Source organism: Diprion similis, chromosome 10 (genome assembly GCF_021155765.1).
Source record: "Diprion similis isolate iyDipSimi1 chromosome 10, iyDipSimi1.1, whole genome shotgun sequence".
NCBI lineage: Eukaryota > Metazoa > Arthropoda > Insecta > Hymenoptera > Diprionidae > Diprion > Diprion similis.
Genome location: NC_060114.1, coordinates 16,184,285 through 16,199,102, shown reverse-complemented (window position 1 = coordinate 16,199,102; position 14,818 = coordinate 16,184,285). Strand labels below are relative to the sequence as shown.

General features: G+C 37.4%; 3 protein-coding genes across 3 annotated transcripts; 2 read left to right on the top strand and 1 right to left on the bottom strand.

Moving 5' to 3' along the window:
* Positions 1–317: 317 nt before the first annotated feature.
* LOC124411873 (26S proteasome non-ATPase regulatory subunit 2) lies at positions 318–3,806 on the bottom strand. Its single transcript, XM_046891382.1, has 4 exons — positions 3,614–3,806; positions 2,546–3,276; positions 794–2,364; positions 318–713 (listed from the first exon to the last, which is right to left on the bottom strand). The coding sequence occupies exons 1-4, from the start codon at positions 3,689–3,691 to the stop codon at positions 412–414; spliced, it is 2,682 nt and encodes an 893-aa protein (XP_046747338.1). The 5' UTR covers positions 3,692–3,806; the 3' UTR covers positions 318–411.
* Positions 3,807–4,558: 752 nt separating this feature from the next.
* Positions 4,559–10,074, top strand: LOC124411886 (protein DENND6A). The gene is made up of 8 exons (XM_046891403.1): positions 4,559–5,031; positions 5,665–5,937; positions 6,110–6,295; positions 6,490–6,737; positions 7,152–7,342; positions 7,463–7,731; positions 7,870–8,082; positions 8,201–10,074. Exons 1-8 carry the CDS (start codon positions 4,867–4,869, stop codon positions 8,399–8,401), a joined length of 1,746 nt encoding a protein of 581 aa, XP_046747359.1. The 5' UTR covers positions 4,559–4,866; the 3' UTR covers positions 8,402–10,074.
* Positions 10,075–10,375: 301 nt separating this feature from the next.
* On the top strand, positions 10,376–14,255 carry LOC124411881 (carnitine O-palmitoyltransferase 2, mitochondrial). Its single transcript, XM_046891397.1, has 7 exons — positions 10,376–10,654; positions 10,737–10,777; positions 10,994–11,573; positions 11,783–12,316; positions 12,479–12,965; positions 13,056–13,248; positions 13,352–14,255. Exons 1-7 carry the CDS (start codon positions 10,610–10,612, stop codon positions 13,479–13,481), a joined length of 2,010 nt encoding a protein of 669 aa, XP_046747353.1. The 5' UTR covers positions 10,376–10,609; the 3' UTR covers positions 13,482–14,255.
* Positions 14,256–14,818: the final 563 nt, after the last annotated feature.

Sequence of the window (14,818 nt, the reverse complement as noted above, 5' to 3'; positions counted from 1 at the left end):
ACCGAATAACTTGGAAATTACGCATGAAGAATGAATAATTCCTCCAGGGTCAAATCGAGTAAAATAATGGGAAAGTATGAGCGTAAAACTAAATGCGATTTATATATTTAAATAAAAAATGTGCTAAATATATCCGCCAGTTTTTATGATTAAATTGCATCCCCTTCTCTTCTACATTAGTTGTGTGTCATACAGAAATTCGACTACGAAGTAGCTCGAAGCTAGCATTTTGTACACATTCAAATATCGTGAAAATTAATCATTCAAATGGTTGAAAGAAAATTATACATGCCAATCTTAGCGATCGATATTTCCAGTCTTCTTTAAATTTCCTTACTTTTTTATTATTCATCATTCACATACTTATTATTAAAAGTTAATACATTAATAGTAGAAAGTAAAAAATCGTTACTAAGGCGTGAAGTCGGGATTTTTTCTGAGAATTACAAAACCTTCCATTATTGGCGTCAGTGGTACGTATTCTTCAGTTGCCATTTCCGCTCTCTCTCCATGGGCCAACAGGACGGGTGTCGTGTGCGTTTGAAAGCCCGTTATCGTCTTTGGTTTTCCCGCCTGCCCGACAACGTCAACTGCAATACCAACTCGAACAGGTACAGCGAGGGGGTTCAGCTCTTCATCAAAAGTAACCAACATCCTAGGCTGCATCGCTGCCGCGAGCGTGTACAAAAGATAATGACTGCGACCAAGTATTACTGCAAAAGAAGATAAATAATTGTATATACCCGCATTATTTCTGAAAATGAATGCTAAATTCCAGTCAAAAAAAGCTCACTGTTCTTGACATCCAAAAATCCGACCAGCGTAGCCAACAGTCCTGCGACTGCTACAGGACTCAGGAGTTGTCTGTCGCTGTGATAAGGCGACAGGGTTAACGTTCCCTTTCCAAGATGGGTAAGGCCTTGTGCGATGCGAACCATAAAGAGGTTGTTTGGGTCCTTGGCGTGATACTGGGCAAGCTGTCTGAGCATTGCTGCAAGTCTGGCGTTGTTGGTTCCTGCACCAACAAGTCCCATGGCGAAAATAGCATTATGAGCAACCTCAGAGTCACTGTCGTGAGAAAACTTGGAGAGGGTATCGAGGATATTCAGTTTGGGGTTCGATACGGAGATGAGTCCCAAAGCAAGGGGCACAGACCGTCGTATGACAGGTTCGCAGTATCTGAGGAGATGCCCAAAAGTCCTGTATGCCATTTCAGCGCCTATTTCTTCGCCCATAGCGATAAGGGCAATCCCCAGTACGGCAATAGCCTGCCGGGAGCTGAGCTCCTTCTCTTTCTCTTCCTTCTTTTCCTCCTTTTTGTCTTTTTCCTTACGATCGCTCTTCTCCTCCTTCTCATTGCTCGGCTCATAATGCTCTGAGCAAATATGGAGCAGCTGTTGAATTTTCAACACATTTCCTGTCCCTGCATAGGCGCAAACCTCGACCAGAGTCGTTGACATCGACTTGAATGGTTCAGGCACAACTTCTAAAGCAGCAATTATCGCTTCTGCTGCCTCCTGCTTACCCAAGAAGCACAAGCCTAATCCAAGGGGCAAAAACCTGGCATATGTGTCCTTCAGATCGGCCTCAGACTTCTCCATCAACGTGTGCATTATCGCCGTCGTAACGTAGGCATTGCAAGAACCAACTGCCACCATGCCGAGGGCCAGACCAGCAACAGCGACAACTTCCCAGCTAGATTTGGGGTCGCTAAGCACAGGGGTAAGCAGGCTGAGGACAGCCTCACGATTTGAACCTGCGTAAGCTAGTCCCAGACCAACTATCGCGCCTACGCGCATGGTATTGCTGCTGTGAAGGACGTAGTCGGACAGTAAAGCAAGCGCCGGATCGCACTCGTTCCTTACTCCACAGTTTACGATTCCACAAGCCAATAGAGCCCCGGATTTTATGTAGTCTTCGGCGGAATAAAGGTACTTGTCGATCGGGGTCAAACCGCCATCGACGTCCCACAGTAAAACAAGTCCTAGGGAAGCTGTGGCGCTGAGCATTCCATGTTCCTTGTTCTTGTAGAGCCATTTATTACCGTCCTCTATGAGGAGCTTGTCATGGCCAAATGCGGCGTTGACAAAACCATTTACAAAACTTGCCGCGAGGTTTTGACGTGCCGAATCTACCTGACCACCTCCAAATGGTGGTCGCGAATTTTCTAGATGAGACTTGTAGACGTCTTCGGGTGTCTTTGGCTCCATTATATCCAACTCTCGAGCCAAGTTCAAGAAATGGTTGTTCAGATGCGCGTTCGACATTATTTCAACCAGGTCATCATACTCATTCGTGTTTTCATTCAATTCCAGAAATATCTGCTGACGACCGAGCATGAATGCCAGCTGCTTTTGGACGGATCTGAAATGCAGAGAAATTTTATAGTAAATTTACGTCTCTTTACATTTGTTACTTGGTTTTGCTCAATTGCTTTGTTCCGTTCGATCAGCTCTGATTTAAAAACTCTGATAAAAATTTCAGTGATATAATCGCTGGATTAAAAAATGTGTTTCTCAAAAAATCAGTACTAGTTATAACTTACAAATCCTTGCATGAAGTAAAAATATCCTCTATTAATGTCAAGTCATTGAGTTGCATGGCAAGCCTGAGAGCCTGCGGATACTGGCCGAACTTCCTGAAGAGCTTGAGGGCAGCGTGAAGAAGCGTGCTATTTTCTGGATCAGCCACGTAAGGTACACAGCTGGTAAGATATAGGCAAACCCTTGGATAAGCACTCTCGTCAACGTACTGATCAAGCAAATCGAGACGTTCGATTTCCATGAGTAAGTCGCATGCCTCGGCTTCGGCATTGTGAGCCATGTTGTAGGGGACGATTTCACGGGCCAAGTCGACCAGTTTTTTCCTGATCACTTCGGCGTCGTCGCCGGTTACTTGATCCCACTCTCCCGCAATCTCACCCGACAAATGCCTGACGTACTCGTGTCCCCATTCCCCGATTTCTAACGCTGAACCAGTTAAGCGGTACTTGAGACATTCCCTTCCCTCTCCCATGCTCATCGCCAAGACAGATATGACATCTGAGCAGAGCTCCTTGGTTTTTGGGTCGTTTATCTTTTCATATACCATTTTCATTGTATCGTAGTGAGGTCGCATAAATTTCAACGGCTTTGGCACGCTCGTCATAGATGTTGTTGACGCACGTATTTGAGAACGGAGGAGCTCTAATGCCGAGAAGTACAAAGATGTGTTCGAATCTTGCAGCCTTTCGACTAGGTTGCTCAGCTCCTCCTGAAGCAGCTTGTCTTCTTCAGACTGTGTGAAAATAAAGTAACCATTGATAATGAGTGTGGTTTTAACAAATTCGGATTTTTCAACTCTTCTTTTCTATTTTTGATGACAGTTTGAAAACAGAAAAAAAAAATTCTTTTTGTAGAACCAAGTTGGAGAATCCCAGGTTTCATTGTTATTGATTGCGAAAAATTAATGGGTACGAAGATGCGAGGATAAAACTGAATTACATATATTATCGAAAGCGATCGGGGCAGAACGAACAAAAAGGAAGATGCAAGTCACCGGTCGGAGTTTGTTTAATATTTTCAGGGCAATAGGCAAAATGGTTAGCCAGCAATTGGTTATAATATCTGCTTACCAAATCATTTTTCTCCTCCTCTTTACCATTCTTCACCTCCTTCGATGGTTTCACCTCGACTTTTGTTGCCTCCGGCATATTTTCTAGTTATTATGTCTTTTCCGTCAATTTGGTATTCGATATCGAAGATATTCGGCAATCCGTCAAAACTTTCTTGGTTAGGTTAGAGACTGCCGTGGTGATGAGAACGATTTGCGAGTCACTTTGCCGACCTCAGCGCCATCTGGCGGGAAAAAAAATTATAACCCGCGTAATTCAAAATATTCATGCGACCGAAACAATACCACGTTGTTTTATTCTACACAAAATTACTTATACCACATCCAATTGTACCACGAAAAATTTGGTTGCGTTGGTGTTTTTTTACAAACACATACTTCAAGACGTGTGATCAAAAACTGGTAAAAATACAAATGATAAAACTATTAATATCAACGATTAGTAATATTTATTGAGTGGTTGTATTGAAAAATGGAGATAGATTTTCTAAAAACAGGAAAAAAAAATGGTATCGGCTGCAGGAAACGAAGCTTGATCGAACTTCTGACAAAATCATATTTTTGTCGCATCGCTATAACTGACGAAATCGATGCAAAAATGAATATGAATTAAATAAATTGAGCTCTCACAAATAACTGTTATTGTAAACAGTTAATAATAAAGATAGTCGATGTTAACTACAAAAATTACTGATATACCAATCTTAAAGGTAAAAAAAAAAAAAAAAAAACAAGAAACAATTTATTTTTGTGTATCAAGACAATTTTTTCCTACATATGCTCTCCAGCTGAGTCCTGTACAAGCAAAAGCGGTGATTGCTAATTGGAGGATCTCGAATGTTGGACAAGGAGCCAATCGCAGAGGTGTATATTTGAGGTTATTTGTCCCGTTAGTTTAGACTTGTTTTGTTTTTTTTTTTTGTGCAAAACATTCCGCAGTACCTCGACAGTTAAGACGAAAAGCGTGTTGTGTATGTATACAAATTGAACGGAGATCAAACTATGGAAAGGAAATTTTATTAGACTGACGAGTGCTGTGCGAAATCGGCGGATAAACAAGCCGTTACGTAATGACTGCTAATTAAAATAACCAGGAAGATTTGAGGTGCGGGAAGGTGGTTCCGCCTGTGCTGTCAAATGAAAAGAACAGATGAAAGGCAAGATGTCGTCGTCGCGTGCATGTGGTTACGGTCTGCCTATCTCATTGCTGCTGATGAAGAGTAAATAGAAAATAACGAATACGAACACAGAATTATGTCGGACCTGGCATCCTGCTCGGCGACAAACGACACTACAGGCAATGACGAAACGCTCGTTGAGGATTTAAAAATTTCTAGGAAAAAATGGGAGAGATTCAGCAACTGGGTGCACTGCATATGTGTTGTTACATTCGATCTCGAACTTGGCCAAGCGTTAGAGGTAAACTGATCCAAGTCTATATATATTAATTGAATTATCATCTCGGAGAAATAATCTTGATCCATTACATCATTTTCTATCTGGTAGTTAATTCACTTTAATCTATTTGGTTCATTAAAATCTAAGCGATTCACCGAACCAAAAATTACCTGAATTTAAACCTGTGCTATTCGACTTATTTACTTTAAGTTTACCTAATGAATAGAGAACATCTGCACAAAAATTATATACACGTTGGAAAGGTTACTCTAAAGTATTGAGCAAAACTCGACTAATGTGAACAATCTTGTATGTAATTAGAAATAAACTTCTCTTTTTTCAACTTCAAAAAGTTTGAAGATGATATTATTTTTTCAATATATTCATGCATAGAGTGAATATAATTTATTAATTAGTTCATATTAAATTAGAAGAAATTTGTTCTCATTAGACACACGTGAAGAGTTTTGAGATAATTTTTTAAAACAATTTCTATCATACCCTCTTGTAATTTCCTAAAATACAAAAGTTCAAATTACGATATTGAATTCTTGAGCTTGATAGAGCAAGAACTGTTCGATTCACTCTTCGAGAAATAAATTCTCATTCTATTGAAAATGTTAACCTCATTGAAATCTTCTTATTCAATTTCAGCTTGTTTATCCAAGTCATATAAAACTGACGGAGCAAGAGAGATCGAACGTCTGTTACCTGGCGTTTCCAGATTCAAATTCCGGTTGCATGGGAGACACGCAGTACCATGTCAGAATTAGGCAAAATGGAAAAACGGCGCAGAATACTGAATCGTTAAAAGAGTACGATAGAAAGTGTCCAGTCTTTGTGCAGTCAGACAGAGATTACTACTGGGGATACGTGTACTTTAGGCAGGTCAAGGACAAGACTTTGCCTAGAGGATATTTTCAGAAGGTTGATTAATCATAATTTCAAACAACAGGATCAATCACTTGATAAATTGAATACAATTTGTTGTTGATTCAAATATATCAACAGTTACCCAAAATGAATCTTCAAAGCCATAGGAATATATGCTTAGCTTCTAGTGTAATTCCTCATCTGATTGATAAATATTCATTTTCAGAGTATAGTGATTATAACAAAACTACCACTAGTGAATCTGTTCAGTGAGATCTGTGCCCTTATAGCTCCAGAATTTTTTGAGTCTGGCATCTCAGTCATGGAAGCTGTTAGTCGAGAAATTGATCGGTGGCCACCGCCTGTTCCAGGCCAAATACTTCATCTCACACTGATGAATGTTCTCTTCCAGGTGATGCCGACAATAAATTTTCTATAAATTAATCAACATTATTATCGTTTGAAATTTTTGCTACAAATTGGAATACCGATTGATCTGTCGTCAAAAAATGCCAGCGCAACTCTATCAAACGTCATCCAGTTCTGAGAAAGTAGACAAACAGTTAGAAGTGTATAATTAAGTTTGTTTTCATCTGTTTTTTACAGACCTACATTCCAAATCAAAATTATAAAGCAACCGTGCCGACGGTAGCTGCACTAGACCACACAACAAAAAAACATTCCTTGCGTAAGATTGTTCTGACTTCTGCCTACGAGGGAGACATGTTCCGGAGCTTAGCCAGCGTTGTTAGCCATGTACATTTACTCTGGGAATTAGCACTTCTAGGTGAACCAATAGTCGTTATGGCCAGCTCACCGACTACTTGTGCAGAGATGGTTCAAGCTCTGACTGCGTAAGTGCCGATCGTTTGTTTAAAAAATCAAGTACCGTATTAGCCAGAGTATAAGTCAAGATTTTTTTTCGCTGATATTGCCATCAAAATTTATAATCGTCTTACACGTGGGATCGATTTACATTTGGGATATGTTTGTAAGTTTTCGTTATTGATTGAAAAAACTTCATTTCTAACTCAAGTATTCATAAATATGTGTAAAAAGGCAACAGTAACAATAAATATACCTACTTCTGTGATGCTAACTTATCATCAAATTCAACTTATAATCGGTTCCTAAAGAAATTCCTGGAAAGAAGTCGAAAAAATGGGGGTCGACTTACATTCAAGATCGACTTATAGTCGGACTCATACGGTAATTCTCGTTTCTAGCCTGTTATTGATATATCTATTTTAATTTTTACTTTTCTGCAGAACAATAGCGCCATTGAAATACTGTGCCGATCATCGTCCATATTTTACCATCCATGATTCAGAGTTTAAAGAATATACAACTGATGCTCCGTCACCGCCAGCTGTCATTTTGGGAGTAACGAATCCATTTTTTGCTAAAACCCTGCAACATTGGCCTCATATAATTAGAATAACGAATGGCTCAAATATAGGTAAGTGCAATAAATTACCAGCTATGTCTGCCAAATGGTGACAAGATTTTTATGACAGACCATGAAATGAAATTGTATTTAAATTTCATAATAAGCTTATGGTATGTTACTTCTTTTCAGAAAACCAAAAATACAGGATTAAAAAATCTGAAAATCTTAAAGTTTTGGACTCAAAACCGGGCGTTTACACCCAGTACAAACCATTTTTGCAAAAAGATAAAGCCATTTTGAAAAAACTGCTAAGAGGGATTCAGACCAAGAGGCCTGGAGAGGTACAGACAGCCCTTCTTAGAAGACATCTTCTGGAACTGACTGAAAGTTTTATGATCCCCTTGGAAAGATACATAGCCAGTCTCATGCCTTTGCAAAAAAACATATCTCCCTTCAAGGTGGGTGATATTCATTCACTTATTTGTTACATAAAATGTTCCGTTCCTTTCCTCGCGCCGATATTTGTTCGATATTCACATTATTTATTTGCATACTTGAAGAAAGATCCTTCAGAATTGACTCATTATCTTCTTCAGGCTACGCCGATACCTCAACTGTTCAATCCTGACGATTTTTTGGCAACATTGAGCAGTGCCGGACCTCAATTGACAACGGGGATAAAGGGTGATTGGGTTGGGTTGTACCGCCGGTTTTTTAGATCGCCCAATTTTTCGGGTTGGTTTCACACCAGGTACATGGAGCTGACGCAGAAGCTGCAAGCTATACAATTGGAAGCCTTATCTGAAGCGGTGAGATGTTGAGTCTTTTAAGTACCTAATATTGGTGGTGGAAACAAGTCTAAGATCGAGATTACAAAAGTTTCCGATGGCGAAATTTCTTATTGACAAGTTTCTCACGTGCTTCTAGGACTTGAAAACATGGGTACAGGGTAAACAGGAAGTCGAGGTGGTGGACATGATATTGAGGATTCGTCAAAAGCTTGATAAAAGCTACGAAGATGACGTACCAATAAGTCATTCAGTCCAGGAAAAGCTCAACGAGCGAATAAACGACATCATTTACACTCTACCCGACGATTTACGAATAATCTTAAGTGTTAAGTCTTGACAATTTGATCTGATCCTTAGCGCGATAATAATTTAGCCCTTTAATCAATTTTTCCATTACTGATTGGTTTTCTGATCGAGTCAGTCAGTTTTACCGTGAAAAGACGAAATAAGTATAGGGTGAGAAAAAATGAAAATGGTTCTGCTCAAAACGACCCGGAACATGTAAATAAACAAAATACGATTCGCCGTCACTCTATGACACGTTAAATACGTTGAAATTCGTGAGAACTACTGCCAAATATAGTACGTAGAAATCGTAAATTTTATCTTTCTTTGTCACTTTCTCCAACGACGAATTAGAGAAAACTCTGGTTCGTGATTAGCTGAAAATAATCGTATCAACTCACATACAATGTAATGAAATATTAGATTCAAGAACTCCCCCTTCTCAATATAAACATCAACGAACAACTCAATAGTGATTAATAATGAAATATTTAATTTTTCAACCGTGTCTGAAACAGGTTTTATTTACAATATTTGTACATATTTAAACTGCGAGATTAATTTTATGTGAAAAATAATTGAAAACTGAGATTTTTATTTATTTATTTCTCCTTCTGGTTATAATAAGATAGAAAGTGCATAACGGTTTATAGACCAATATTTCGAACAACCATTATTCGGAATATGTATGAATTTATAATTATTTATACTGCGGTTAGAAACACTAATACAGATTGTAATAGGATATTAATTTGATTACTGCGATTTTTATTTATATTCGTAATTCTTTTTTAGTCAATCAAGTTTTTCTAACTGCCGTAAATAGTTGGAATCAATAATATCTTGTATTGCGATTAATCCTGTCAGCTCACCTGGACTGACAATTGTTGAAACGTAAGCGACAAACCGATTTTAATTGGCGTTTAAATTTTTATTCTCCATTGCGCGGATTTCCCCGAATTAATCAATGCGAAATTTTCAATCGTTATGCAACTGCGTATTATTTGTTAATAATTGTACTAAAGACACGTAAATCTGTATTTCAACGTCGTTGTGCTAATACAACTTAATCCTAGTTTTGAGTCAAACAAAATAGTACATTATGTAACAAGGGAATAATCTGCTTTACTCCCGTGTTCTATATAGGATTTTATTCCCGACTTAATTTCGGCTAATTTATTGACTTGAAAAGTTGTCACCCCATTAGCGGAAAAAAAGTGCTACCTTTTTCCCGTAAATTAGCGAAAAATAGGAACTTTCTTCCCAAATTGCCGCAAATGCGGGAAAAAAGTAGAAGAGGGATTTATATGCTACTTTTGTCCCACATTTACGGTCAATAAAGTGGCCATTACAGTTGAGTTGGAATAAAAGTCGTTTCTGAAAATTGAGACATTCGTTTTACATATTCGTAATTATTAATCGTAACTTTTTGTCATTGAAATAATAATTGACTCTATTATATGCTTATACGTTTATACTCAAAGAAAGTTTTAATTTTTACTTAGCAATTATTTGTTATACTGTTGCCAATTTATATCTCACAAATGAATTATTTTTATATTTCGTCAATTGTGTCGTATCGATATAAGTAGCTAGGATACCAAGCATGGCAGAAAAAGAAGAGAAAAACAAAAACAAAAAATTTACGTGTATTCCAATCTAATCTGTTGCTGTACATAAAATGACATTATTGTAAATACAAACCATTAACGTTATTAAAATCTATTTTACTATAAAATTATCCGTGTTATTATTGCCAGGTGTTTTCCTACCGAAAGGTGAGAATTCATTAAATTGAAATTTTCAGAATAAAGTAAAAAACCACTCAGAAATTGCGTTTTTATATCCTCAGTCAATGTGCTACATGATGGAATTACCGAGCAGTGTAGTGTTCACCAGAAAAATAAATCCCTAACAAAACAGGGATTTCTTTAGACAGTTGGTACCTATCTCACTTAAATTAAAGGCTTTGAACTCGAAGAAAGAGGTGTGTCTTAGGAGTTAAAGATCCAGGTGCCGTGAATGGTAAAATTCAGGGACAGGCGTATGTCCAATGTCCATTGTGTGAAGAATGCGTGCTGAAATGGTGACGTCAGAAACGAAGTGCAGGTGGCAAAGAACGACTGGCAAAAACAAGTGAACTCCAATGAATTGAACGTACAATACATACAATTCGCGTGTCCGTCATTCGATCACTTTTACGAATGAAAACTCAAGATTGTTACTACCGAAAAAATTGTTTTTAGACCCACTAAACAAGATGTCATTGCTCGTCGCAAAGAGGCTAAATCCGATATGCGTCAAGGTTAAGATTTGTTTCTATTGTCTTTTTTTAACCGTATTGTCTTTGTTTTAGACGGAAAAAAAATTAAAACATTTTCTTACAGATCAATGGATGCACTATTTTACTACCCCTACAACGATCTAGGTATTTATCCATATGCCATTGTTGTGCTATCACAACGAACTGGATTGTTAGAAATCCGAAATTAGGTTAAGTAATTGTGAGTTTTTCTGTCCCTATTGAATTCAGATATAATTACCCAGATGGATCAAAAATCACTAAGGAAATGCGATTTTTATTTTTTACACTTACAATAATTCACCCACAAATCTTTGTTTCTATTATAACCTGTGTTCACAGAAGTACGCAAACTGCAAGTCAGATTCGTTCCAAAGATGACGACGATTATGAGTACATACAGAAAAGTATACTTAACACGATGCGGTTTCAAGCTAGTTTACCTCGCCTCCCGATACCGGACCTCAAAAAAACTTGCGAACGATATCTAAGTGCGCAAAAACCGATACTGATAGAGGAACAATTCAAACATACCGAGTCGTGTGTGCAGCGATTCTTGGTTGGGGAGGGACCTAGGCTCCAAACAGGGTTAAAGATGTCAAATTTCAGGAAAAGATACACCAGCTACATAACCGAATATTGGTTCGACATGTATTTAAGGGATCGCAAACCCCTGCCAATAAATTATAATCCAGTCATGGTATTTACACCAGAGAGAGACCCGCGGTATGAGAATCAGCTTGTCAAGTCGACGAATCTCCTTATCTCTTCTATTAGATTTATGAAATCACTAAGAGACAGAGTTCTGGAACCCCACGTTTATCATATGAATCCTGAGAAGACTGATAACGAAAAGTACAGGAAAGTCATGCGGTTAGTGCCTTCATCTTTGTCCTTCTATGGATCGATGCTGTTATTTAAGGTAAACAGTTTGCTTACGTTTTTCTGTTTGCACACATTAAAACGGGCTATTTGCTTCGGGGATGCTTTTAAATAGCGTTACACTTTCTCATTAAAGAACCAAGATTTGTCAAAAGAATAAAATTTTATCATCCGTTTTGCTGTGGACATATCAAAATTCATGATTCCAAAATTTTTTTATTTTATGTACAATTGAAATAACTGTTGCAGGCTTTTCCATTAGATATGTCACAATATGACAACCTTTTTCATTCGACGAGAATTCCTGAGTTAGAAAAAGACATGATACAAATCGACGATACTACAAGACATGTGGTCGTCATGAGAAAAGGACATTTTTATACTTTCAACGTACTGGATGAAAACGACCACATTTATCCACCGAAAGAAATAGCCTCCAGTTTGAAATTCATCTTGTCTGACGACGGAGATGCTGCACGAAATCCTATCGGCATATTAACAACAACTGAGCGCGATTCATGGGCCGTAACAAGGCACCATTTGTCAGAAATTGGAAACCAGGATTTACTCAAAACGATAGACTCTGCTATTATGTTGTTAGTCTTAGATGAAGAATCTGTAGCTACTGATTACAAGAAACTTTTAAGGACGTTCTTACATGGCAGCGGCCTCAACAGATGGTTTGATAAATCATTCTCACTAATCGTGGCAAAGGACGGAACGGCTGGTGTCAATTTTGAACACTCCTGGGGTGATGGTGTCGCTGTTTTGAGGTACTTTGAGGTAAGGATCTGGAACGGCCTACAGTGACTCACTTTAATCTGTGAAAAAAGAAAACTATTGTTACCAAAGTGAAACAAGTTAAGAATAAAAATTAACACTCTTTTATTGAATAGAAGTTAAGTTCTGAAGTTAATAAGATATCTATATCAATCGTTATTTCAGGATGTAAAAAAGGATATAGATGAGAAGCCGAGATTCCACCCTGAAGATGTAGATTCAATATCTTCAGATAGCACTGTTAGAAAATTGAGCGTTGTTTCTGATGACAAAATCGATGTGGCGATTGAAGAAGCCAAGAAACAATATAACGAGTGGATTCAGGAGCTTGGAGTAGATTACTACATTTACGACGGATTTGGGAAGAAAGAGTGTAAAACGTTTGGCGTTAGTCCTGACGCAATAATGCAGCTAGCTTTCCAGCTGGCTCACTATAAACAAGAACGAGAAATGGTAGCTACTTACGAATCTTGTAGCACAGCAGCATTCAAACATGGGCGAACAGAAACAATCAGATCCTGCACTCTCGAAACCAAAGCGCTGTGCGAGGCAGTTACTAATTCTACTTCAAAAATCTCCAATGCTGAACTGAAGAGGATGATTATTAATTGCAGCGTCACTCATAGTAGGTTGACCAGAGAGGCGGCACTAGGTACGTTTCCTAATGAGGTTTCAGTAACAAACAAATTAACTGCGTCTGTATTTGATGAAGACATTTTTGAAAAACTTACATTTTTTTTAGGACAAGGCTTTGACCGGCATTTATTTGCGCTAAACAAAGCGTGGCAGAAAGCCGGTATACAAAAGCCAGCAATTTTTGAGGACCCTTCCTACGAAACCTTGAATCACAACATTCTTTCCACATCAACTCTATCGAGTCCAGCTGTTGCTGCTGGAGCATTTGGTCCTGTGGTCAAAGATGGCTACGGCATTGGGTAAGCACTAAATTTTTGAATTCAAAGAAATATTTTTCATTCCAGGTAATCTGTACCTGATAATTAATCAGTAATTTTCTTGGTATTGTTTCATTAAATTTAGGTACATGATTCAAGACAACAGACTTGGTGCTGTAGCAACGAGTTATCAAGACCAACGTAACGCAAGCGATTATACACAGAATTTAAAGTCTGCCATTAAAGATATTCACAATATATTGTTGGCAGAATAACTCCAACGTAGAATATTCATGGCCAAAAGTGTTTCACCTGAGGAGTATCCAGTTTTTTGCGATAAAAATGGAGAAGAATTTAGTGTAATCGAAAATGAGAAAAAAAACGAAAACGAATCTCAACTCGTTTGGGATTTGCTTTTGGAAATATTTCTAGCTTTTCCACAATCTGTTTTGATTGATATTCATCAAGGGACTCGAATTAGGGCAACGGTTCTCCTACTTTATGCATAATTTTCAGACAAATTTTGTCAAGCTCAATTCTCAGGATAAAAAAAGCCTAGCATACGTATGATCGTCGAATTACTTGCCAGAGAGCATGTTGTGATTATGTATAGACTATTAAATACTACAATTTATTATATTTGCATTGTAATTTATATATTAAATATATGGATTTTGTAATTCACATTTTTGTTACACGAATTAGATCTGAATGAAGTGATTGTATCTTCAAATACCGTAAAATATCCTATTTGCTTGTTTTCTTGTTGTTACTTTGAATCTGGCGAGTATTTTCAATTTAAGGAATCAATTGAAAAGTATAACATAGAATTTGAGGCTCGTTTTTTAATTATTTTATTATTTAACTCCTAACGATACGATTTATTCATCACACCTTGCTAAGCTCATCTAACATTATTTACACTACGGTCCACTGCATTTTATTAGATAATAGACTCTAGATATGATACCAGATAATACTTTACGTAACATTCCTTACTTGATAATTGAATTTACACGTAACGGATGGGCTATGAAAAAGCAAAGAAACAGAGACGAGAAAAATAAATTTACATACACAAGAATAAGAAGTAATAAAGTCCGGCACCAACTAAAAAAAGATATTAAATTATAAATATTATTAGTAATAATTACTGGGGTATGATTGAACTTTTTCAAATCATTTACAATTACTTTAATGTCGCGGCATCTATCATCGCGATATTTAATTACGATACATCAGGAAAAGTATAGAATATTTACATTACGAAGATTGACTAAAACGCGACAAAACCATGCAACGTTATGTATATGTTTATTTTTTTAATAGTAATTATAATTAACGATGTGTACAGTGAAGAGATACGTTAGTCAGTTCCAAAATGGGAGCGTATTTTGAAACCGAGTAACGTTCAATACCTTCTTATTATACCAAATATAATACACCGAGGTAAGTAACAAAGTCCAAGAAAATGAAAATCAATACAGAACTACGGAAATTATTTTTCGACTGTATTGTGAACTTTGAAACCGTGTTTAATAAATAAAAACGAAGCCTATAGTAAAAACGAGGATAACTTTGCGTTTACTTTACGGTTGTTAGTTCAAAAATC

Excerpts from the sequence above, each read along its gene's own strand:
- LOC124411881 (XM_046891397.1), top strand. The coding sequence starts at position 10,610 with ATGTCATTGCTCGTCGCAAAGAGGCTAAATCCGATATGCGTCAAG. Across the intron at positions 12,317-12,478 it reads CTGTTTTGAGGTACTTTGAG|GATGTAAAAAAGGATATAGA; the intron begins GTAAGGATCTGG and ends TCGTTATTTCAG. Across the intron at positions 13,249-13,351 it reads AAAGATGGCTACGGCATTGG|GTACATGATTCAAGACAACA; the intron begins GTAAGCACTAAA and ends CATTAAATTTAG.
- LOC124411873 (XM_046891382.1), bottom strand. The coding sequence starts at position 3,691 with ATGCCGGAGGCAACAAAAGTCGAGGTGAAACCATCGAAGGAGGTGAAG. Across the intron at positions 3,277-3,613 it reads AGGAGGAGAAAAATGATTTG|TCTGAAGAAGACAAGCTGCT; the intron begins GTAAGCAGATAT and ends ATTTTCACACAG. Across the intron at positions 714-793 it reads ATTTTTGGATGTCAAGAACA|TAATACTTGGTCGCAGTCAT; the intron begins GTGAGCTTTTTT and ends CTTCTTTTGCAG.
- LOC124411886 (XM_046891403.1), top strand. The coding sequence starts at position 4,867 with ATGTCGGACCTGGCATCCTGCTCGGCGACAAACGACACTACAGGCAAT. Across the intron at positions 6,296-6,489 it reads TGATGAATGTTCTCTTCCAG|ACCTACATTCCAAATCAAAA; the intron begins GTGATGCCGACA and ends TGTTTTTTACAG. Across the intron at positions 6,738-7,151 it reads ATGGTTCAAGCTCTGACTGC|AACAATAGCGCCATTGAAAT; the intron begins GTAAGTGCCGAT and ends ACTTTTCTGCAG.